The sequence below is a fragment of the Talaromyces proteolyticus genome, assembly GCF_021365285.1.
Source record: "Talaromyces proteolyticus strain PMI_201 chromosome Unknown BGW36scaffold_3, whole genome shotgun sequence".
Taxonomy (NCBI): Eukaryota; Fungi; Ascomycota; class Eurotiomycetes; order Eurotiales; family Trichocomaceae; genus Talaromyces; species Talaromyces proteolyticus.
The window spans coordinates 464705-487471 of record NW_025764279.1 but is presented as its reverse complement, the minus strand read 5'-3'; the positions used below and the strand labels follow the sequence as shown (position 1 = coordinate 487471).

At 46.3% G+C, this 22767-nt stretch overlaps 8 protein-coding genes across 8 annotated transcripts; 3 read left to right on the top strand and 5 right to left on the bottom strand.

Annotated features, from left to right (window-relative positions):
- The first annotated feature begins 130 nt into the window (after positions 1-130).
- Positions 131-1299, top strand: BGW36DRAFT_458518 (Cupredoxin). The gene is made up of 3 exons (XM_046222016.1): positions 131-668; positions 721-824; positions 883-1299. Exons 1-3 carry the CDS (start codon positions 327-329, stop codon positions 1148-1150), a joined length of 714 nt encoding a protein of 237 aa, XP_046075046.1. The 5' UTR covers positions 131-326; the 3' UTR covers positions 1151-1299.
- Positions 1300-3081: 1782 nt separating this feature from the next.
- BGW36DRAFT_290246 (GLEYA domain-containing protein) lies at positions 3082-4533 on the top strand (the record flags this gene model as incomplete). Its single annotated transcript, XM_046210748.1, has 3 exons — positions 3082-3309; positions 3481-3797; positions 3858-4533. 3 exons carry the CDS (start codon positions 3082-3084, stop codon positions 4531-4533), a joined length of 1221 nt encoding a protein of 406 aa, XP_046075045.1.
- An 851-nt stretch (positions 4534-5384) lies between these two features.
- On the bottom strand, positions 5385-6862 carry BGW36DRAFT_371280 (50S ribosomal protein L30e-like protein). The gene is made up of 3 exons (XM_046215360.1): positions 6803-6862; positions 6373-6444; positions 5385-6315 (listed from the first exon to the last, which is right to left on the bottom strand). The coding sequence occupies exons 1-3, from the start codon at positions 6803-6805 to the stop codon at positions 5779-5781; spliced, it is 612 nt and encodes a 203-aa protein (XP_046075044.1). The 5' UTR covers positions 6806-6862; the 3' UTR covers positions 5385-5778.
- Positions 6863-7034: 172 nt separating this feature from the next.
- BGW36DRAFT_314171 (clathrin adaptor complex, small subunit) lies at positions 7035-7913 on the bottom strand. The gene is made up of 2 exons (XM_046212532.1): positions 7751-7913; positions 7035-7679 (listed from the first exon to the last, which is right to left on the bottom strand). The coding sequence occupies exons 1-2, from the start codon at positions 7817-7819 to the stop codon at positions 7185-7187; spliced, it is 564 nt and encodes a 187-aa protein (XP_046075043.1). The 5' UTR covers positions 7820-7913; the 3' UTR covers positions 7035-7184.
- A 127-nt stretch (positions 7914-8040) lies between these two features.
- Positions 8041-9372, top strand: BGW36DRAFT_371277 (P-loop containing nucleoside triphosphate hydrolase protein). Its single transcript, XM_046215359.1, has 2 exons — positions 8041-8687; positions 8748-9372. The coding sequence occupies exons 1-2, from the start codon at positions 8104-8106 to the stop codon at positions 9217-9219; spliced, it is 1056 nt and encodes a 351-aa protein (XP_046075042.1). The 5' UTR covers positions 8041-8103; the 3' UTR covers positions 9220-9372.
- Positions 9373-9386: 14 nt separating this feature from the next.
- BGW36DRAFT_335821 (Sec63 Brl domain-containing protein) lies at positions 9387-13898 on the bottom strand (the record flags this gene model as incomplete). Its single annotated transcript, XM_046212950.1, has 9 exons — positions 9387-10444; positions 10513-10696; positions 10753-10968; positions 11025-11122; positions 11172-11326; positions 11381-11956; positions 12004-12695; positions 12747-12928; positions 12985-13898. The coding sequence occupies 9 exons, from the start codon at positions 13896-13898 to the stop codon at positions 9490-9492; spliced, it is 3972 nt and encodes a 1323-aa protein (XP_046075041.1). The 3' UTR covers positions 9387-9489.
- A 582-nt stretch (positions 13899-14480) lies between these two features.
- BGW36DRAFT_371275 (putative UDP-galactose transporter) lies at positions 14481-16752 on the bottom strand. Its single transcript, XM_046215358.1, has 4 exons — positions 16221-16752; positions 16127-16156; positions 15085-16056; positions 14481-15032 (listed from the first exon to the last, which is right to left on the bottom strand). The coding sequence occupies exons 1-4, from the start codon at positions 16275-16277 to the stop codon at positions 14742-14744; spliced, it is 1350 nt and encodes a 449-aa protein (XP_046075040.1). The 5' UTR covers positions 16278-16752; the 3' UTR covers positions 14481-14741.
- Positions 16753-16948: 196 nt separating this feature from the next.
- On the bottom strand, positions 16949-19783 carry BGW36DRAFT_371272 (uncharacterized protein). Its single transcript, XM_046215357.1, has one exon. The coding sequence runs from the start codon at positions 19542-19544 to the stop codon at positions 17193-17195; it is 2352 nt and encodes a 783-aa protein (XP_046075039.1). The 5' UTR covers positions 19545-19783; the 3' UTR covers positions 16949-17192.
- Between the last annotated feature and the right edge of the window lie 2984 nt (positions 19784-22767).

Here is a 22767-nt window from a genome sequence, read left to right as displayed (position 1 = left end):
CGAGTTGCCTTGTCGGGTCAAGCTCAAGCCCGGACTCGGGACACGCCCAGTCAGAGGATAAGCACGGACAAGACTGCGGATTCGGTGAAGCTTAATCTTTTCAGCCACATACTTTCTTTTGATGATAATGAGCCGCTGCATCTTTGTGAACTGGTGTCTACTACGTGCACTGCTGTTTTTTTTTTTACACATAAATACATCACCCAGCTGCCAGCATTCTTCCAGATTGTGCTTGACTCCTCGAAATATTGACTGGTACATCTCACTACTGCACAATTTATTCAAATATAATTTACTCTAGAGTCATCTAGGCCCTCTTTGTAGATATGTTGGACCTTATGTTATCTATTTTCATGTTCTCTTTCATCTCTGCTGCAGCGGCACAGTATGGGAACGGTGGCGATACTACTGCGGCGGAGACGTCCACAAAAGCCTCACCTTCTTCTACTACGTCTGCTTCACCAGCTGTCCAAACCGTTGAAGTGGGCCAAAACGGACTCAGCTTCTCACCCGATACACTGACTATTTCCCCTGGTGGCAAAATTGAGTTTCACTTCAACCCCGGCAATCACACTGTCGCACAAGCATCGTTTTCGAATCCATGCAATCCAATGAGCGATACGAGCTTGTTTAGCGGATTCGTTCCTGGATCTTCTACCAGAGACTCGGTAAGCAATCTGATGGTTATATTACAATGATCAGATCTAATGGAGAATGTAGTCTTCAATTTTCACCGTCACCGTCAATGATACAAACCCTATTTGGTATTACTGTGGGCAAGTTGAGCATTGCCAGACCGGCATGGTTGGAGTAATCAATCCTCCGTAAGTATTCTGCTAAATAATCTTTGAAAGACAATCGCTTACTGGCCTTCCTGCTCAGAGCCAGCGGTCCAGATACTCTCGCAGCGTTCAAGTCTGCAGCAGCGAATATACAAAAGTTCAGTGTCCCGGTTTCTGTCCAAGGCGGTGTTTTTGGGGTCTCTGCTGCATCTGCTAGTAGTTCCACGATTGCCAGTAACTCTCCCAGTAGCACATCGACGAGCACCACCAGCCCAACCCAAACAGGAGCAGCGCCAATTTTATCCGCCAGGACTTACATGAGTTTCATCTCGATCTTGTCTTTGTTCAAAGTTCTGTTTATTATGTGAGAGTGGACCGTTATAATTCATAGTCAGGGAGTTGTTTGAAGCTGTGTTGTCATATCCTTTTTTGCTAAATATGGAGTATGTGACGGACCAGTCAATAGCTGAATCATTGAAACTTAATATATAATAAAAATTAAAAGTAAGTTATATATAAATGATTTTGCAAATTATTAGTATAAAGCAGTTTTATAAAGTTAATGAATCAAGGTATAAGGTACTCCTTTTTATCAATGGGACCAGGTCAGGAAGCCGCCTAGAGTGTTCGGTTGAGCGTGCGCCAATTGGAGTAAAGAACCATATAACTGCCTAAGGTTAGATGGCTTGTGAAGCATAAGCCTTCTCATAATCAGGCAATTCAGTCTATACTACATGCCCTGAGGTCTCCAAACGTAGGGCTAGGTAGTTGAAGAGTGAGAAACTTGTTTCATAACTCAATCCCTGAAGGGAGACCACTTATCTAATGTTCATTTGTTCGGGACTGCCAATAAGATAAGTGGCCCATGTCACCCCAGGACATTATCAAAGAGATAAATTTGAATGAAATATTAATATATTTAAATAGCAGAGTATTTAGTTGTTAGTAATATTATATATTAGTAGTTCTGTCCTTAGATTATTGCACTGGCTACTTCTCCTATATGTCTCATCTGAGGCTTATAACTGTCCTGATTTCTAACAGATAATTGAATAATATAAAAAAGGTTGGCTTTCCCACGGATGGATTACTCCCACGGATGTGATAACAGAATCGTTCCGGCATCAGCCGAGAACGCGATGGATTCGCAATCCTCGTAGGACTTGCAATGTTAGGCCGACATTTTTCTTAAGAAATCAAATATTCCAAGGTTTAAACAGCCCTGGGAAACAACCCTCTTCAGCTGAATGGTTGGTAGATATAAATGGAACTTTTTATTTCAGACCCTGTCAATGCATACACTAGTCTGCATCTATCCCAAAAAGAATAGATGCACTTCGCCGAGCATACACCCCGAGACGGATTTACCACAAACCCATTAGCTCCTCGGGAAAAATTCCCCAAAAGTGTCGAGTGACTCAATTGTCGGCCGTTTTCTTCAAGCTGATATAGGCTACAACATGCATCTTGGTTAGTAAGGGTCACACTGCGGACTGCATGTTCCGTATGTCACAGCTTGCTCTATTGGGCTTTGAAGAGCAATGTATTCGCGCACTTTATGCCTAAATTTCCGTTATTTTTACTACCTAGTCACGCACCCATCCTCAGTTTGTTATATCACGGCTATTGTGGGTTGAAATAATGTAATTTTGAATTTAGTGATTCAGAACCATCCCGTCACAATGTCGGTCCGATTCAATTCTTATCCCGACATCCCTTTCGTTAAGTTGTCATTTGTTTTCAAATATCTAGCTAAATCAATAGAGATATGGCAAGGATAATATATTCTAGTGAGAGGTTTTCTATATGCTTATAATTTGCGGCGCGAGCCGCTTCCTGCACGGAAAATCATGCCAACTTAGTTATTAGGTACAGCGAATGAGGCTGGCTGAGCCGCACCTAGGGAATCCCGCTTGCATTGGCTTGTTGATCATTTGACCCCATTTTATACTCAATTGTACGCCTCTCTCATGCCAGTTTGAAATCTAAACTGGTGATGTATTTTCATGAGCACGCTTCCACAAAGTCATTATAACCGAGTTGATGTAGTATAACAGCTCATCCATTAATTTTTACATGTTTGCTTAGCCGAGTACATGTAATTATTCACATATTCGCTCTTTACATGGTTCTTGCATTGCCATTTAGTCATGGAAATGATAAATAGGGCGTTTCCCGCCTTGGTTTATACAGTTTCTATACAATGCAAGTGTATTTAGACAGCAGATATACTTGAGCATCCCAGATTGACATCACGATGGCGCAGCCCTTTGTTCTTATCATGATTCTCAGTTTGTTCATGATCTCTGATCTATCTTTGAATGTTGCTGCAGCTAGCTGCTCATGCTTATCGGATGCTGTATCTTCTATAAGTGCAGATCCATTGGGCGCAGCTTTCTGTTCGCAATACATTTCCACAATTTGGGACACCACAAGCATTACAACGCCTTTAGCAACCACAATCGTTGTTGAAACTGTTCCCGCGCTTATCACGATTACTACCACAGTTCTAAGTGTGGGCAGTACAGTTAGTGTTTCGTTCTACTTCCGAGTCATCTATTATGGCTAACTACTTGGGGCAGACAACGACACTTATTGAGACTGTCCCCATTCCATATGTAATATCGACCCATTTTTGACCTACTTGTGGTTCAAATAAGCATGATATAAATATTTCTGACAAGTATATTATTTACAGGAATCTACAAAGACTACTATTGTCACATCCCCAACTACTGAATGCTACACAGGAACTTCTTTTGGAAAGCAGCAAGGGTCAGCAATTACCCAAGCGCCCAGAGCACTAGAGAACAAGCGGGTTACCCAGGCAAATATTCCAAATGCAATTCTGCCTACACCTCCAGCTATACTATCTATCGAGAGTTCACTGGTCTCCTCAGCATGTGAATGCTACCTTGGCCCTTCTGCTACTGTGACGGAGACTTTGACGGATTTTATCGGCTCAGGAACACTTACAGCAACAGTCGACTTCACGACCATTCCAACCAAAACCGCGTGAGTGTTAGAAGTTCACCACAGTTACTAAATATAAGCTCTGATCTAACCCACAACCAGTTATATATCCCTAGTTACAACGTGGACGGATGTTGAGGTTATCACTTCATCTACTGCTACGGCAACTACCACCACTACATCCACTGCCTATACACCGGTGCCTACAAATACAGACTTGGGTTTAAATTGGTACTATTACACTAGCCCATATGCATTCCAGGGTTCTATCCCCTTTAATGCGCAGTATTTCAATAACCCAAATTACAATTTCAGTGGTTATATTGAGAATGTCAATGGATTCCACACCGGTCTAGCCTGGTCAACTACAGAGACGAACTATACATGCAGCCTCGTTAAAGCAGATTGTGGTTACGTCGGTGTGATCTTCCAAGGATACCTGTGGGCTGCACATAGCCCAGGCAATTATACACTTTCTAGTGATGATAATTCTGACAACGCATTCTTGGTTTGGCATGGATCGAATGCGTACAGTAACTATCAGAATTCAAACTACGACTATCAGGCAAACTACCCCTCTACTTCTGGAAGTGTCACTATCAATGTCGGTGCCGGAGAGCTGGTACCCATAACTCTGTTGTGGGCCAATGGAGGTGGCCCAGGCCAAGCTGATCTCAGCATCACTAGCCCTGCTGGAACAAAATATTCAAGCACCGCTGGATTTTTCGTTCCAGCTAATAGCACCTGCCCAGGGTACACTGATCCATTCTCCCCTTAACATTCTATGGGGTCTCACTGTTACCTGTACCCCATGGTAGGGGCGTGGAATATACTTCCTGTTCAGATCAGATGGAGTCGCTTCGAATATTCCTTTCATGACATTCATTCTACTTATTTTACTGGACTTTGATTTGATACACAAGATTGTTTATTAATCTCTGTAGGAATTGATTCTCGAGCTTATAAGTATCAAGAAGCTTAAATTTCGTCTGTTTTGGTTCACAGTATCGAAAGATATCGTAGCATTCGGCCTAAGCTTGCTTCTTAGCAATTATATTCTTTAAATCATTGAACTGGATCCAATGAGTGGATGCTAGCTAGGGTTGATTGCTCAGATGTAATTGGCATAATCTCTTTATTAATTGTATTGAAAACGAACAATTATTTAACGAAAGAAATGGGCTTAAACGAGTTCTAACGTGTGGATACCGGTGATGGAGCTGAGAAAGGAGATCTCGGCTCCTAGGATCTTAGACTAAACTTATTGATTGATGTGTGCTACTTATATTTGCTTAGAAAAGTGCAATTGTATACGGTATATAGTATTTAATTAAATATTCGGTAATTCATCCGAAGATTAAACATGACCGCCATTCTTGACACACCCAAAGTTTAAGCCAGTATTACTCTAGTACATCTGAAAGATAGGTTAATGTATGAAGCCGTCTATTCGCTACTTGGCCTACAGCATATAGGAGCAATCATCGGTTGATGAACGATGTCATCCTCGAAAGCCAATACCACGTGGTTTTGGTTGCTTATTTCATCTACTACTAAGACAGTGAATTACACTTATTTAGACAGAGTGAAATGGCATTTCATGCGGGGTATCTGCAAATCCGAAAGGAGAAAAAAAAGGTAACATGGGATCATCTCTTCATTTTGTTTTGATGATAGAAGGCGCAAGACATAAAACTCCCTGTCTTAAGACATACTTTTTGGAAATTCGTAAGCCCGTTGACCGACTGACTCATCAACCAACCAACTCCGATGCACATAGGTAATTCAGAGAAAACTTTTTAGATCTTGACAGCGGCCTCGACGGCCTTGCGCTTCTTCTCCTGGCGAGCAACGGCCTTGGCTCCCATGATACCACCACCCCAGTGGCGGCGGTTCTCCTCGTACTTGTCAGCATAGCCCTCCTTGATGGCGGTGACCAGCTTGGAGAACTCGGACTTGTCCTCGGAGCGGACCTCGGTGATAGCGAGGACGGCGGAGGTCTTGGCATATTAGTATAGTGCACCTAAGAATAGACAACTGAGTAACATACCTTCTTGTGAACAACAGTACCGAGACGAGCCTTGCCCTTGATGATGGCGTAAGGGACACCCATCTTGCGGCAGAGGGCGGGGAGGAAGACAACCAATTCGATGGGGTCAACATCGTGAGCAATCAGGACGAGAGAGGCCTTCTTGTTCTCAACGAGACCGACAACGTGGTTGAGACCGTACTTGACGGCGTAGGGCTTCTTGGAAACGTCTTCCTTCTTCTTGCCTTCGGCAACGGCGGTGGCCTCCTTGTGGAGACGCTCCTTCTTCTCAACCTTGGACTCGGGGCGGTACTTGTTGAGGAACTTGAAGGTCTGGGCAGCAGTGTTGCGGTCGAGGGTGTTGGAGAACTGGGCGATGGCAGGAGGAACCTTGAGACGGAGGTTCAAGACCTTCTTCTGGCGCTGAAGACGGACATACTCGGGCCACTTGACGAAACGGGAGAGGTTACGCTTGGGCTGGATGTCCTGACCGATACCGAAGTTGCGGGAGCGCTTCTCGATGAGAGGGTTCTAAGGGCCATTAGCACAAATCACGACAAAATTCCAGGGGAAAAAACATGAACTCACCTTGGTCTTCTTGCTGGCACCAGCCTTACCCTGGGGGAAGGGGGCAGCGGCGACTTTCTTTCCCTTAGGAGGCTATCATTGAGAAAAGAAGAAATCAGCACATTGTGACCACTAAATGCTGAAGATCTTCTTTGAACTCTAGAGAGCGAACACGAGTCGGGACGGCCATGACATTTCTGCCACACACACAATCCTAACATCATGGCTCAAGCCAAATCATCGCCAATCTTTTATGCCATTCACTCATTTCTGAGGTTTATGAAGCAGCAACAAAAGAATTGGTGGAATTGCTTAGTCGAAAGATTTTCACATCTTTACAGACTAGTCGAGATGATGTTTCGCATCTCAGAAAAACAACGTTCTGGTTTGTTTCTCGTAGAGCTCATAGAGAAGACTCGTATGAAGAGTCAGATATCAGATTCTAGCTTACCATATTGTCGATTGATGAGTCGGGGTGCTGGGCGATGCACTTGAATTGACGACTTGACGGCTGAACGAAGAAGAAAGAAGACGAAATGCAGCGGGAGAAGATAAATCGTGCGCGAACAATAAGCGAATGTAGTGGGGCCGCAACAGCCAATAATAAACCAAAATACTTGCCAAGACGCTAGCAGAGCTCCATAGCTCTTTTGAGACAGAAATAGGGCTAGCCCTTAGACTTGGCCAATTAAAGTGTATCTTGAGACAAACTTCACATTCAACGATCTGTATGAGTAAAGCTGCCGTTTATTATGCAGAGGAAACTAGTAAACACATAGAACGCCGGGTATGCAAGACATCGTGAAAGGACTCAAAGCAAAAATCAACAAAAACTATCGCCAGCCTCCCAGTCCCGGTATGCCAGCTCGCGTGACCGTAGAAGCAGCATCTACGGCCCTCCTCTTGCCTCGGGTGCCCTCCTGGGCTCTAACTCCAGCGACAATCCTCTCCAGATTAGTCTCTACAACGACGCCGCCAATAATCATCTCACTGAGGGTCGCATGCATAGTTTCATACCCAAAGATGAGGTCCAACTCGCAAACATTTTCAAACAATCTATCCAGAGCCTCGACAAAGACTTGAATCAGATCGATCAGCGCGAGAGGTGATTCTGTAGACGTAGAAATCATGATAAACGAAAGTGTCGCATAAGTACGATACGTGATTTGAGTAGGGGCGTCAGAGGGGCCGCTAGATGATGCTTTGGAGGAGTTCGCCGCGCCTTGTAATAGAATCGGTGGCAGAGGAAGGAAGTTGCATGCCGAGGGTGGGCGTTGGGAGACTAGGTCGTAGATTTGTCTGATGAGCTTTTGCTGGATTTGGGTGTCCTATTTGTAGGTAGGTGTTAGAGATAGAAGTGATTCAGTGATCAAATTCAGATATAGAGGTGGGCGCATACAAGCTGCGTATAGAATCGGGTGAGGCGCGGCTGCCCGGTGTTATTAAACACCAGCACAGCATTAATCATGCTGTCTATCAGAGCCTGGCTCTCGATCAAACCAAAATGTTATTATATAGTGGACGAGTATAGTCTTGTCAGCTCTGTGAATATTTGCTGTTGTCGATGACGAGATATAGCCGCGGGGGCATGTTTGCTTCGGAGGTAAACCGAGAGCCTGGCGCGAAGAGTGGGTCCAAGACTTATTCTCTATCCGCAACCAACTCTAATGTCTAGAATATCAACAGCCTCAACAACTCGGTTCGGGGTAGTATACAGAAAGGATAATCTCAATATCCAACCAATCTGCCGCAATGTTAGGCCGCCCATCAATCTGTGCCTCTTGCCTCGCAGGCTTCCGAAACGTTTCCCGCCTTCAAAAACAACAACTCCATCAATCAAAACGGTCTAAATCAAACCAGTCCAAATCAAACAAATCCAAATCAATCGCACACAGTCTCCCAACAAATATAACCAAAATCATCCCTTTCACCGATCTCCAACCGACCGATATCGCCCGTTACTGGGACACCATCCCCCCCGAAGCATCAAATCTCGCCTACGCCGACAAATTCTTTACTCCCTCCCGCCATTCCCCCGTCAAGCTCTTCTCCGCCGCGAAATTTCGCACGATACCGTTTGACTCGACGGAACCCGAAGTTGCGTTTATAGGAAGGTCCAATGTGGGTAAAAGCTCTATTATAAATGCGCTTGTGGGGCAGGAGGTGTGTTGGGTTTCGAAGCATCCGGGGAAGACGACAGAAATGAACGCGTTTGGGATCGGAGGGAAGAAGGGCGGCGAGTCGAAAATTGTTCTACTTGATATGCCAGGATATGGGAAAGCGAGTCGCACGGAATGGGGGATTGAGATTATGAAGTACTTACAGCAGAGGAAACAGTATGTTCTTCAATATGCCCTTGTTAATATGCATATATTTACACTTAACTACCTGGACAGACTTCGACGGACATATCTCCTAATCGACTCCCTCCACGGCATTAAAGACAATGACCAAGAAATCCTCTCTCTACTCCGGCGCTATGGCATATCCCATCAAATAATTCTATCCAAAGTTGACCGCGTATTGGCTGGCAGGCTGAACAAAGGGTTGAAGCTTTTTAGTCGGGGGTACGAGGTGCGATCAAGCAGGCTCAATCATTTACAAAAAATGTTGAAGAAGATGGAACCGATTCTTCAACCGCCAGACAGTAGAGTCGATGGACCGGGGGCTTTGGGTGAGATACTTACTTGTACCTCGGCAGCGAAGGTTTCCCAAGAAAGTCAGAATTGTTTGGGTGTCAGTAATATTCGGTGGTCGATACTCAAAGCGACTGGGTTTGATGGGAGCATTGAAACGGGTGCGAGTCGAGAGATGTCTCCTATTCAGTCAGCTGAAGATAGGCCCACACTCTCAACTCCTGTTCAGTAAACGGAACCGAGTTCTCATGTTGATTAAGGCCAATTTTCAAGTTAATGGATGTATAATATTTTCATTCACTGTCACCCTGTACCATATACATGTATATATAAGATACCTTAGATTTCTTCGGTTTGAAAATATCCAGTCTTCCCATCCTTGTAACTATATTATTGATTAGTACTGTCAACACCGCTGTAACACTTCGTCTCAAATTTTCAAAGCAAAAGAACCCTACACCAGCCAGCGCAGTCAAATTCTTCTAATATACTATTGAAGGACTCAATCTCCGATGAAGTTGACAACGTCGCCAAACTCCTCTAGCAACGACTGATCAATGTCATTCCATTCCGATTGCTTCTCATGTCCGCTGCTTGAGATCGGCAAAGCATCGGACTTGGTTGTGGTCATGTTAATGGTTTCCTTCAGCGTATGCTTAGGCCGTTTAATCGCCTCGTTATCAGAAGCATTGTCTAGCGTGCTACCTTTTCGTTTCGTGGCTTCGTTATTGCTCGCAAATGGTTGAAAATAATTCGATACTTGAAAAACACTCGAAGATGATAAGTCGTTTTGGAAACCTGAAGACTTCGTGATGATCTCTGGATGTCCCTCTTGTGACCTGGATTGAGTTGCAAAAGGTTCCTGAGAACAGCCGATGTCATCATTATGATTTGTGACTTTGGTGGTTTGGTTTCGATAACTCATGAAAAAGTCAACAGTCTCATCAAAGACAGGATCTATGGTAGCTGTATCATAGCTATCAACTGATTGCCGTCTGTCTGAGTCCAGCAAAGCTGTTGGAGTAGCAAAAAGTTCTTCCAGACCACTATCATCGTAGGCACTGGACGAATGCTCCCTTCGATAACACGGACGTTTCGATTCCCCCATACTATTCAAGGTGACGTGTAGTTTAGAAGAATCGCTCTTCAAAGTTCCCGGCTGTGACACGGCCATGTCTAATTTTGCCATTCTTATGACCTTTGAAGACGATGTGATCTCATCAACCTGCTTCGGCTCGTCGCTTTGTGTGAGATCCAAAAAGTCAATGGAGCGATCATGGCCATAGTTCTGAATGCTATAGGACTTGTTAGCCGTCGAAGCGTTCTTTCGAACACTTTGCATCAAGCTTAGCTGGCTGGTTTTTGTTAGCTGGCTTTGAGGTATGTCTGCCGAATTTCCCTTTTTGTAGACCTTCGGGGGCTTGTCTAGGCCCTCCCGGCAGCAATAGTGTTTGCATCTATATGGTTATATAGTTAATTAGCATTGTATTCTGGTTATATTCTGAAAGACACTGGGGATATTCACGTCGACTTGTCTTTGCATTTATGGTTGCATTTGAATTTACCATTTACCAAAACATTTGGTTGGTGGTCATCATCATCATTCAAGTCATCTCCTTTCACACGTATTGATTGAGGGTTTGAGTTTCGATTGTAGTTCAAATCATTCGTGGCGGTCAGTATTGGATTCAATTGATGCGAGTTGAGATCTTCCGTTGTATTCTCTCAGCAGGTAATCGACATATCAAAGGACAACCTAGCCTACCTGCTGTAAGAAAATCGTCATCCGCGTAGTCGTCATCTTCAAATACATCGATTTTATTAGAGGATTTCGCTGTTTTCGATACATCGCTACTTCTCCGTCTCGACGTGTTCATCCTAAATTTGTCCGTCAACTTAGTCGGATCTTCAGGAAGAAAGTCTCTAGAAAACAACGATGCTGGAATATCTGGTTTTAGCTCTGCACATTGAGCGGTTCCGCCTACCATGACCTTAGCAACTGTCTCTTGTTTTACCAAATCCAGAATATGCACCTACCAATATCATCACACATGACATAGCATGTTATATGTTGCAATGCACTCGTCAAGTCAGCACTAAGTAAAATCTCATGACCATTTTGGAGTTTCTGTGCACTACAGGCTCTGTCAGCACAAGACACATTTCCAAGGCTGGGCAACTCACCTCATACGTCGAAAATCCACAAGTCGACCACCCGAGATCTCCACCAGGCAACAGACATATATTGGACGTTTTTGAAAGAAGCTTGGCAATTTTTCATTCAAAAACCCAATGTCTGCCTTGATATTAACTCTAACTGACTCCCCTTGCTTAGTTGCCTATACCACTCTTAACCAACCACCTAATTTCAGAATGTGTCTTGACTATCTCACCTTGCCTATCATCTTAACAGTCACACGTAGTTTTGGGAAATCAGCAAGTCGCGAAAGTAGTTTCATTCCAAAAGGCGGGTTCTTGCTCAGTATCATGTCGATTCGATGGGCCTCCGTTTCTTCCAACTCTTGGATACTTGTAATTCCAGCGCTGGCGAGCTTCCGCACGGCAACAATTCCTACTTGGTCAATCTGTCTCATTTGCAATGCAGAGCCCTCCCAAGCTCGAACTGAAATACTCCTGGAAAGACTCAGTGCATTTCTAACTGCTATTCCGTCTTTGTTATGAATTTGGCAATCAACAACGCAACGGAGAAGACGGTTTATATGGGAAAATACCATAGTCTTATCCTGCTGGAATTGAAATTTGTGTTTCTGATACTGCTCCGCAGCAGGAAAATCAACTGCACCTAATTCTGATTGAATCAGGAGACTGACTTTATGAGCATTCTGAGACAAATCCACCCTGATCGGGTATCGGGTACCGGCGCCACGATTCAATTCCCTATACAAAGAACGTTCTGAGGCTTTGAGACGAATCTTGCGGAACTCATCGGCTTGAGAAATTGCCGAGAGCTAAACTTTTAGCGAAAAGATAGAAACAGCATTATTTAACAACTTACAATTTCCGAAAGCTTTGTCCGAGGAGGTAATGACAGCAATATTTTCATGGTTTCGAATTTGACATAGTACTTTGCCATTGCGTCTCCATAGGCGGTCGACTTCAAGTTTTCATCTGCAGTTACGAGTTCACATTCTCTGAGGAGCTTCATATCCTTTTCACATATTTGCCGAAGCATCTCATCCTCATCCCGTCGGTCCGCATTTTCCTTCAGCTTGTAATGAGTTGGGTTTCTTCTTAGTCTCACAAATAAGAAGGTCCCGGCAAGCCACTTAATGGCAGATTCAATGCCCTGGATTGTTCCAAGTCCAATCTCTGCGTTCATGTGGTCGATTAGATTCAAGTGTAGACAACTTTCCAACTGCTCTGTCCCCGAAACCAGCTTCTCATAGTACGAAAGACGCTCTTTCTTCGTCAGAATGACTGCCACGGCACTATCATCAAATTGCGGACGGCCCGCGCGTCCGAGCATTTGCATCATTTCCAAATCGGAGTATTCCCTGCATCCACCCTCCTGCCAGCAGACAGTATTTTTAATGATCACCAGGTAACATGGTAGATTGACGCCAACTGCAAGGGTAGACGTGCAGCAGACGATGTTAATCTGGCCTTGCAAAAAAGCCTTTTCAATAACATGGCGGTCGTCACTTTCCAAGCCAGCATGATGGAAAGCAACCCCAGAGCTCACGACGGCTATTGGTTATTAGAAAATGATGTCTTATTATAGTAAATATACTAACGTACCCTTCAGGTCTGGGTTTTTGACAGTAGGTATTCTTGACCCCGTTGACCAAGGTCGCCTATGAGGTATGGTATTGGTCCACAATTTGGCGAGGTCCTTTGCGGTGGCAATAGAGGAATTTCTCGTACAGCAAAATATCATTATTGGCTTTCTATTCGAGTGTTTAGAAATAATCTCCGGTAATCTAGACAAATTTAAGTGAGCGAACGAGCCATATTGATCTAGAAATTGTCTTCTCACTTAGATCCGCAGAACCTGTCAAACGCAAAGTCATTGCCGTTGCACTGGTAGCCGTAAACAAATTTCTGGAGTTTCGTGGGACGAAATTCCTCTCCAAAGTGCTCTCTATGTGCCGGTAAATGCTGCAGAGTATCGCTATTGCCCAGCCATGTTGCAATGTCCTCGGAGTTTGGTATCGTTGCACTCAAAGCAATAAACCGGACATTAGAGGCGACGGACTTCATGCGGGAAACCACGGCTTCAAGTGCAGCCCCACGACTCTCATTCAAAACATGAACCTCATCAATGAGAAAGAGCTTGACAAGTTGAATCAGCTTCATATGATCTCTCCACCTCCTTGTCATGCTGTCCCATTTCTCCGGGGTGGTGATTATGATACTTGCAGTTTGAATTGACCTGAGCTGGGAATACTCGGTATCACCAGTCAATTCGGCACACTGCAAACCCAAGCAGGTGAATTTGGTAGACCAATCGCGGAAACGTTCCGCACAGAGGGATCTCGTAGGAGCTTGGTAAATCACTTTAAACAAACTGTCTTTCAGGTTGCTAACTAGACGGCATATTGCGAGTTCCATAATGACGGTTTTGCCGCTGCCTGTTGGAGCGGACAGGACTATATTGTAGTCATTCTGGTAAACGTGGGAAAAGCATTTTGACTGCACGGCATTTAGAAGAGGAAAAGGGAAAAGAGATCTAAACCGATCGGGGAGCTCTTGGGTTGAGACGAGATTGATGCCTTGTACTATTGGGGACGCATGGCTGAAGGCTATCTGACGAGGCAGCCGTCCTTTCCCTTGAGATGGGGTCTTCTCCACCCGAATCTGATTGTCATCAATAGCAGATGGCCAGTAACGGTTTTCTAGAGTGGTCGGTGTCGAAGAAACCTGAGACTGAGTGGGTTTGAAATACCGCATCAATGGACTAGATAGTGAACCGGCATCTGAGGAGCTTGACTCTTGCCCTGCGATCGGGGTATTTCTAGGAACAGGGACTAGATAATGAGTCAAGACAAGTAACCCGATGAAATATTAATTCTGTGTACCGACTTACATGGTCCCGACAAGCGTGGCCGAAGATCTCTTGCTGGGGTCCGCCGAAAGTCATTTCGGATCTGCGTGGATGCTGGCAGTTGAGCAAGCCCTTGCTGCTCACTAAGTTCGGCCAAAAGTTCTTGATCTGGTTGAAACCCAAGTCAGACATTGTCTGATAAGTAATAGCGTCTACGGTCTCACCGAACGTATCGAACGGGGGGTCTCCATCATCAAATGGGAGTAGAGGCTGACGGGGCAGGTGATTCGCGATGGAATACTTTCCAGACATTTCTCATCAACTTTCTCGACGATGCCGACTGTCTCTCTTCGTTATGTAGAAGAGAAATCCTTGAGTAGAAAAAGGACGGTTGAAAGTCGAGGTTGAGTGGGCTCATGTTAGGGGAAGGAGCTGATCTCGCACCTTCCCTTTGCGAGCGACTGCCGAGCAACAGCAGGAAGAAAGAATAAAGAGAAAACATTCTGTAATTCTCTAGCAAATAGACTAGCACAAAAGCAAAGCTGTCATAAATCGTGGTATATTATGCATCAAAAACGAGCTCCCCCCAGTAATCCATCCAATCCATCCCATGCTATCTATGACTGGTGCCAAAAGCAAAACGTGTTTGTCCGATAAGCCCTCAAATACTAACATACACTCCTTTTATCTCTGATCCTTCTAATACCAACACCAAGCAAGCAGACGATGCGCGTCCTATGCTGTTCATCTTACTCTTCTAACTTGGGAAAATAACCACTCGGCGCATTCTCGCTTGATTTGACCCTCGAATAGCTTGGAGACGCTGGGCGCGACGTAGACAACCCGGCAGCAGACAGCAATGGGGTGGTTGGCAGTTTGATGGAGAAGTCGTTTGGCGCAGACACCAGCTGCGACCCGTCTTCTCCCTTTTCATAGGTTTCAATGCGAATTGGAGGCGGTCGCATTTTGATAGGAATACTGGATGGCTGGCTGCTGTAGAGGAATGTGGCAACCAAAACTACCGCTGCACCCATAAAGAACTGCACGAATATCAGTATACTTGAAACGCGCAGGTATGAGAACATCACTTACGTTTGCTGATAACTCCAAGTCGAACACAGACAAACTGACAATTGTGCTCAAAATAATACTCAAACCAGTGGCCATAGTTTTCGCAGTCTTATCCGTATGCGCGATGGTGAAAGCAGCACCAATACCGCCGATTGTCTGAACGGCAATCAGAGTCCATACAACCCAATTGTAACCACCGAAAAACCCCTGGTTCGCGATCGTCTCGCCGTCGAGGAAGATAACGCCGATGAACAAGGCCGGGAAAACGGAATACAGAGCCAGCTGTACATTCCGCATCCATAATGACCTCTGTGTGGAACTATCCCTGATTACTCTTTCGAGATAGGTCGTTGCCAGTGCCGAGGCAACAGATGCACCGAGGGTCGCAAACAGCCCAATGCTAGAGTTCAGAGGAGGGTGTTCGAGCAACATATCCTCTTCGATTCCTTCATAGCTCGCAGATCGTTTCTGGAATTTTCCCGCGCCAGCCGCGGTTCGTTGTTTCCATTCTTCCAGGTATCGGGGAAAGTGCAGATGATCATCCCGAGCGACAAGCTGGTCGCTTTCCTGTCCCGGCAACTGAAGCAGGGCGACGCCGATCGCGAGGAATAGAAGCAGCCCCCAGTTGCGCATGGGAATACTCCGACGCAGTATCAAGAAGCCAGAGACAGCGGCGAAGAGCAGCTTGATCTGATACGTGATTTGGAAGGTGGCAGGCACCGCATTGGACAGTGCTAGATATTGAAGCGAATTAGCCAGCGTGAAAAGGACTGCCGGCAACGCAAGTTTCCAGCTGTCACCCGAAAATACAGCATTTGTCAACGAGAAAAACAGGGACGTGGCGGGCATCGATGGTGGAACTTTCTTGGAAACCTCATACAAGGCCACTGTCAAAGAGATGGCCAACTTGATCGCCTCAGTCAGGAATACCGCCGTGGAAGTCACATATCGTTTCCCACCAACAGCTGGCATTACCCGTGAATAATGAAGCAGCTGCATCGCAACTATTGCATTAGCGACACAAGAACAACAAATAAGTCGCATCGCGCCTTGGGTAACTCACCACGACGGAGACTGCATACTGTATCATCAACTATGTAATCAATCAGCCCCGATCCATCATATTATCACCAACTCGGCGAGAGTTCAACCCATACCAGAAAAACAGATGTGATGTGGTAAGGAAACCTCGACTTTCGCGTATTCTCTCCCATGGTTTTTTGTGTGTGTCCCGCCACCGGGAAAACCGCCTATCCCTCTGTTGTACGGACGGGGAGAAGTGTGTTTTTCTCAAATCCCGGTCGCCAGAAGAGTCTGTCTATGGCAGAAGAATATATGAACTCCACCCTATGCGATCGCTGGGTGCGCCTGACGCTGGGGGTAGGGGGTTTCCTGCCGAGGAAGATCAATGACGTCGAAAGCTTGGCGTAGTGATCGAAGTATCGCCAGGAGCGGACGAGCGCATCGAAGAGAGGACGCAGGAGAGGGAGAGACGATAGGAGACTGGATAATAAACTCGGATGAAAGAAATAAGAAAGAAACAGAATGTTGTAGTCTACACAGAGGATTTTTTTGTCAAGTCCCCTTCCCCTGTTGGACTGGAAACAAGCGACCACAACGGACGACCGATCCGGGGTAGGCTGAAAGCGGTGGCGCTGACGAGCCCCTGACTAGCCTTGAATGCCTGAGGAATCAGCAGCCGCCGCGCGCTGGGCAGTGGGGCTGCTTGGGCCGAGACCGCAACAGATTGGCCAGAACAACCAGGGCGTGGTCATGTTTCATGCACCGGAGTTATTGTTGTTACACTGCTCAGTATTCAGATGCTGCGCCCGAGAAGATGTATGTGTGGTGAGAATATCAGTGGCGCCGGTGCTTGGGGTCCACTGCCAGTTATGCCTACACGACGTCATGCTGGACCCTGGAATGTTGTTATCAAAAGGTAATTATTAGTTATTATACAGTTCTATGCACACATTTTGATGGTCCAAAACACTCCCAGCCTATGCTTGCAGTATGCACTAATGAGAGCCAAAAAAGAATAAAAGGAATGATTCGCAAATGAACGTGTCCAAAATGAAGCCCAAAATCCGGAAAGAGAATGAAAGGTTATGAGAAGGTCAAGGGTGTGATTAGGTCACAACAGCCAAGTCGACCGAATCGCGAGCCCATTTGATAGCCCACAAGGGATATTCAACCTCGGGTTCCTTGTCATTCGCGACTTCATCGTCAAGACGGATCGCCTCGCTGCTATCGGTTCTGCGACGCGAATGTCGTTTTGCCGCCTCCGGAGGGATCGGGGGTGGTGCGTGGGATGGTGGAGGCGCTCGGGGAGAGAAACGGTGGATGGGTAGAGTCGGTGTCATTGGGGAGGTGTAGCCGGTGGTCGAGGAAGAAGAATGGGTTTCGGAGTAAGCCAGACTCAGTCGCGGAGAGGCAGTGGAATTAGTTTCGGTTTTCTGTTCGTTATCAGACGCGGAGCTCAGCGACATAAACGCTTCTTTGTCTTTGGATGTGGCACCTTCACCTGCCATAGACAACGCCGTGCCCTGAGACGGGGACATTACGGTACTCAGTCGAAGAAATGAGGTACCATAGTCTGGCGTATGAGCGGGTTCTTGAATGCGGGGAGCGGGCGGCATGGATCGACTGGTTGTCGACTCTGATTCGGAGTCGGGATTTGGGGTTGTCGATATTTCGCCATACATACTGGGAGTGAAGCGACCATTGCGCAGTCTCATAGCTTCCAGAATCGACTCCTCCTGCCGTGTGACCGCAATGATGCGACTGCGCCTCTTGGCAGAGTGCATGTTGCTGTAAGCGGGCACGGGACGTAGCTGAGAATTGCCATTATGCGTGTCGGTCAGTTCTTCTCGCTCTTCAATCAGTGACACTCTACGAGAAGCGCGCGAGTCCTGCCTCTTTGCCGTGACAGAAGATCTGGGGTTTGAAGAATACGATTGATGGCCGTGTGATTGGCGCCGAGCCGTTCTGTGGGAGTCAGAGCTGCTGGTGGACATCTTTGAGTGGGCTCTGTTGAGCTGCGTCAAGGCATGACCTCTCGTAGCAACGACAGCCTCAGCCGTGCAAATCTCGGGCTCAAAGTCCTCAAAGGTCGACACACTTTCGCGAAATGCCCGCTGGGGAGTAGCTCGTTTCACGAGTAGCTCGCCGTAATTCTCATCCTCTTCTCTGCGGTCCTCGCCGTCGTCTTCATCTTCCGATGACGACAGCGACAGCACACTAGTTTTTGTGAGATCACTAATCATAAGAGTGCTGTGGCTGCTCTTTTTAGATAAAGCAGGCTTAGGATTCCTCAAACGTAGATCTCCTTCAGATTGCCACGCTTGAAGGGAGGTGCTAAGGCGCTCGGAGAAAGGGGTCGTCGGCTGAGGGCTGAGATGCGAATCAATGGTATACGATGTGCGGCGGGATGCGCGAGATGTTAAAGATGATCTTCTCGAGGCGGCCTTGGCAGAGGTTGGCAGTGCAAGGTTGGCTTCCTTGTGCTGTTTCGGCAGATGAATTTGTGGTGGTGGATCCGAGACCATGCTGGGAGAGAAGTCCTCGTCATCAACCTCAGTATCGTCTTCGATATTCACGCCACCCACACGGATTGACTTTTCGACAGGAATGTCAAACCAATCGAGTACTTGCGTTTTACGCGGTCGGCTAGGTATTGGAAGCGGCTCCTCCGGGATGACATCCTTTTGCACCTCTTTCCTGCTATTGCTTCTAGAACGAGGCTTGGTGAGTTTGGTGGAGCTCGTCCGTTTCGTGGCAGAAAACTCCGAATGAACCGGGGACGGGGAATTTGTGTATCGCTGAGGAGATAGAAGTGGAGCAGATGCCGGCTTGGGTTTGGGGAAAAGAAGAGAGAGGTCAATTCGGCTAGGGCGCATTTTCTTCTTTTTGTCCTTGGCAGACTCTGGCTTTGTTGGAGTGACGTCTTTCGGGATGGGTCCCTTGTTGGCGAAGAGAATGCCTCTCATATCTTCCACGACACCAAAGGCCAGACTTCGTTGCGACTGGGTATCAAACGAGTACGAGTCGGTATGTGGGCTGGGTCGAAGATCTGACCATGAGCCCGACTTTCGTACTTGGGGCAGCTCTGGTGAGTGGTGGGAAGATACAGTCGAACGCTGGCTGGAGTGGTAATTTCGACCGAGCAGTGGCGAAGATGCGCGCACACGAAGTTCGTGGTGGGAGGGGGTTGGATTTGGCTCTCGGGCTGCTGCTGCGTGGGAATAGCGATCAAACCCTCTGGAATCGAGTGTGTTGTTGATGTTTTCCTCGCGCTTTGGTAACTGCGGGCTCGAATTGTAGTCTCCCAATATCCTGTGGGCCTTCCGACTTCTATCAGAGAGGGGGAATTCCTGGCTGCTCAGCGTTGGCGATGGCTTTTGCTTGTATGTGGTTTCAGCCATGATACTGGAGGATCGCGCAGTGATCAAGAAAGGAGATCGGACGGATTGGCGACCCATTATTATTATTATTGTCGAGACGATTAGGTGCTGGCTTCCCAGGGACAGCAGCGCGAGGCTCGAGCGACTACAGGCCAGGAAGGACGAATGAGCGCTACCCGAGCAGGTGTTGATTGGAGTGCTACCCAACTGCAGGAGTGGTACGAGGAGACCGAGGGTGAATTAGTGGTGAATCTGGTGATTGTCGGACATGTCTGACAGGGTGATAGCAGGATCTGTTACGAGAAGAGGTTAGGAGGTGGGACAAGGCAATCATAATAAGAAGAATAAGAAGTCGATACGCACACGAGCGAGAACGAAAAGGAGCAGGAGTGATCCACGCGGTCGCCCCACACTGAACAAGCTGGCAGGAATAATAACAATATAAGGAGAGTGATGTAATATGCTGCTGCCGACAATAATAATGTAATAATGCTCAGGATACTAATACCGACGGCTGGGAATAGTTCAATAGGGGCTCCAATGTCATACCAGCATAACCATGGCAAAGCTGCCCGTCACGAAACTGGCCTTCCGTGGTCCTCCTTGGACCTTAAACAGCCCGTGGCCGGCCGGGGCCAATGGGCGTCAGTCGATACAGGAACACTAGTCCCGGTATAGGCTAGGCTGTTGGTTATGTTGAGGAACAGGCCGAATCAGGGCGAAGCGTGACGAATGCAGCGATGCGGGTGGAGACGCAATCCCGATGGCAGTCCGCGATTGGTAGTGACGGACCGGACGTCTGTGGAACGGATGCCGATGTTTTCTTGTCTCAGCCTAGCGCCGCGCTTAAAGTTCCTGGCAGGTCAAACACGAGGACTCCGGTTGGGGATTAGCGCGAGCTACCAGACAGGGGACGCCCGCGTGTGGGGCAGTCTGAAACCAGTCTTGGCGTCTCCTGTCGTCCTCATATTAAGATACTGAGGAGCAGGGAGAATAGTAAAAATAAGAGATAGTGATCGATGAATAGATTTGACTGGGCTAGCGTTAGATTACATGCAGCACGCGCCTTTTGGCGCATTAATATTGCATCCGATTTCCGGAGATTCACGCAGATGTGCAAATTATTTGCCGTTTGCTGTGGGGTCACCAGTGTATGCGGAGTACACTGCATGCTGTTAGATCATGTCACTGCCTGTGCTAGCAGGAACTCCAGACCCCACAGGGGCTATGTCAGGCTTCTCAGCTGCCAACATGTATCTATTAACGGTGCTGTGGATCAGAGGCGATCTTGCAAGTCGATGTGGAGGTAGCAAAGCCAGATGTGCCAATAGTTCGCCGTAGCTGGGACTTATCAATAGCGCTACATATCATGATGAATACTGCATTATATACCCATCTGTACGGAGTATCTATATTCTAGAATAATATAATTTGTATTACTTGCGTGCGTTATATTATTTTATACACGGATATTCGCCTATAATTAAAGCGTCCCGCGTCCCCGCTGGAGAGCCATGGTTGACAGCGTGATAGTTCTCCCATTTTCGAAGACGGTGGGCCAATCGCCAGCAGCCGATTCGCGACTCAATGACGTCTACCAGCTCCCAACATTGCAGTTTGAATAATCCGGCAGTGCTGCGTGCAAAGAATCAGCATAGCCTCCCAGACCCCTGGTATTACTACAACTTTACAATACCGAGGCAGCAACGCTGTTAAGTCTGGGCTGACCGGATGTAGGCCGACTGCCCAATAAGACCCAGAGCGGCTCATGCGGACATGATGTTTTATGACAAATTGATCCCTGTCGTTGCAGCTGAATTATTATTATTTTTATTCATATCATGTGCTCCACGGTCAGAGAGTCCCGTCACTTTGGTTCCGATACTGTTCCGAGGTAACGCGGGAAATGATCGGCAGGGCGGCACCACCAGTTTCATACGTACAGAGTCATAGCTGACACAACAATCAATAAAATAACTAGTTAATAAATCAGTTCATTATTACTCTGTCCCACACAGAGTCCCTGACTAGTGAAACATCTTTATCTAAAAAACAGCTGCTCCCTCGACCCCTTTCGATGCCGACGGGTACCTGCATGCAAACAACAACTGTTACATACATGTAACTTTTCTTCTTCCGACACACCCCGGATCGCCTGCAGAATAAAATTACAAGGAGATTAAAAACGGTTGAAAAGGCAAAAAGACCAGAAGTCACACAAAACCAAAAAATTCGTTTGAAGAACTTTAACTGACAGGCAAGCAAGACGGACCAAAAAAATAGCGGTTTAGTTTCATGCCAATACCAATAACCTGATCCTATCTGCTGCTTTGACCCGCCATTTGCCAATAGTCTTTCTTACGATATTGACATCTAGTCTATATCAGTATAAAACCACTATTCTACGGATTATTTCGTGCGACTGTTCCCTACACACGCATGAAGATACGTCTTCCAGCTAACAGCAGAAGGATCCTGCTCTTTTTGAGTGTCAAGAATCCCACACTGCGGAATTCCAACGGACGCACGGCTTATTAACGAGGGCTGAACTTGATATTATCCCATTAATTAGAATTCCAAGGTTTATTAAATAACACCTGAAGATAAAATTTAACGTACGTACAAAGTTTCAAAACAGCGAGTCAAAAAGGGGGTTGAAACCAAACCCCAACATGACACACAAATTATAAATATAGACTAAACCACGAGCGTAAATGATAGATTTAGGATTGGCTAGCTACTGGAAACGTGCCTGTTAGGTCCTTTCTATTTGAATTCGTGGTTGGGCTAGTTTGGTGATTATTGAACGTTAGACCTTAGATTTGGGCAAGTTAAAGTTGGCTGGTTGAAGCACTATTGATTATCGGTGCGTCAACTAGTAAACACTGCAGGATGTGCACGCTCGGATACCGAACAACTGCAAAAGGTATTGTTAACAAGGGATCAACTGAATTTTAGCCTATATTGACATCCCACAACAGCGCCATAAACCTGGAATACTGAAGTTACTCAATATGAGTGTCAAAGTTCAAGCGTACTCTGTGTTTACCTATTACTGTTTCAGATAGACGCCTATATAAGCTGAAGCTTAAGTTTCATGCCCTTCATAAGGTTCCTGAGGCAATTTTATTGCGTTTGATAGGTCTAAATAATTATGTAAACGGGTGTTGATGTCGTTTAGGCTAAACAGCACAGTGAACGAATGACATAGCAGTCAATGGAAATCAAAAACACTACTACCCCGAAATCAATATCGATCATCAGACTCGGCATAAATATCCCGTACTTTCCATCTTCTCGA

What these genes read in the sequence shown, in the direction of transcription:
- BGW36DRAFT_458518 (XM_046222016.1), top strand. Translation starts at nt 327, where the DNA reads ATGTTGGACCTTATGTTATCTATTTTCATGTTCTCTTTCATCTCTGCT. An exon ending in GATCTTCTACCAGAGACTCG is followed by an intron (nt 669 to 720) that starts GTAAGCAATCTG and finishes TGGAGAATGTAG; the next exon opens with TCTTCAATTTTCACCGTCAC. An exon ending in GTTGGAGTAATCAATCCTCC is followed by an intron (nt 825 to 882) that starts GTAAGTATTCTG and finishes CTTCCTGCTCAG; the next exon opens with AGCCAGCGGTCCAGATACTC.
- BGW36DRAFT_371280 (XM_046215360.1), bottom strand. An exon ending in GTGCCAGCAAGAAGACCAAG is followed by an intron (nt 6,316 to 6,372) that starts GTGAGTTCATGT and finishes AATGGCCCTTAG; the next exon opens with AACCCTCTCATCGAGAAGCG.
- BGW36DRAFT_314171 (XM_046212532.1), bottom strand. Translation starts at nt 7,819, where the DNA reads ATGATTAATGCTGTGCTGGTGTTTAATAACACCGGGCAGCCGCGCCTC. An exon ending in CCCGATTCTATACGCAGCTT is followed by an intron (nt 7,680 to 7,750) that starts GTATGCGCCCAC and finishes ACCTACAAATAG; the next exon opens with GACACCCAAATCCAGCAAAA.
- BGW36DRAFT_371277 (XM_046215359.1), top strand. Translation starts at nt 8,104, where the DNA reads ATGTTAGGCCGCCCATCAATCTGTGCCTCTTGCCTCGCAGGCTTCCGA. An exon ending in TACTTACAGCAGAGGAAACA is followed by an intron (nt 8,688 to 8,747) that starts GTATGTTCTTCA and finishes CTACCTGGACAG; the next exon opens with ACTTCGACGGACATATCTCC.
- BGW36DRAFT_371275 (XM_046215358.1), bottom strand. Translation starts at nt 16,277, where the DNA reads ATGGGAGAGAATACGCGAAAGTCGAGGTTTCCTTACCACATCACATCT. An exon ending in ACATCACATCTGTTTTTCTG is followed by an intron (nt 16,157 to 16,220) that starts GTATGGGTTGAA and finishes TTGATTACATAG; the next exon opens with TTGATGATACAGTATGCAGT. An exon ending in ACTTGGAGTTATCAGCAAAC is followed by an intron (nt 15,033 to 15,084) that starts GTAAGTGATGTT and finishes ATATTCGTGCAG; the next exon opens with TTCTTTATGGGTGCAGCGGT.
- BGW36DRAFT_371272 (XM_046215357.1), bottom strand. Translation starts at nt 19,544, where the DNA reads ATGGGTCGCCAATCCGTCCGATCTCCTTTCTTGATCACTGCGCGATCC.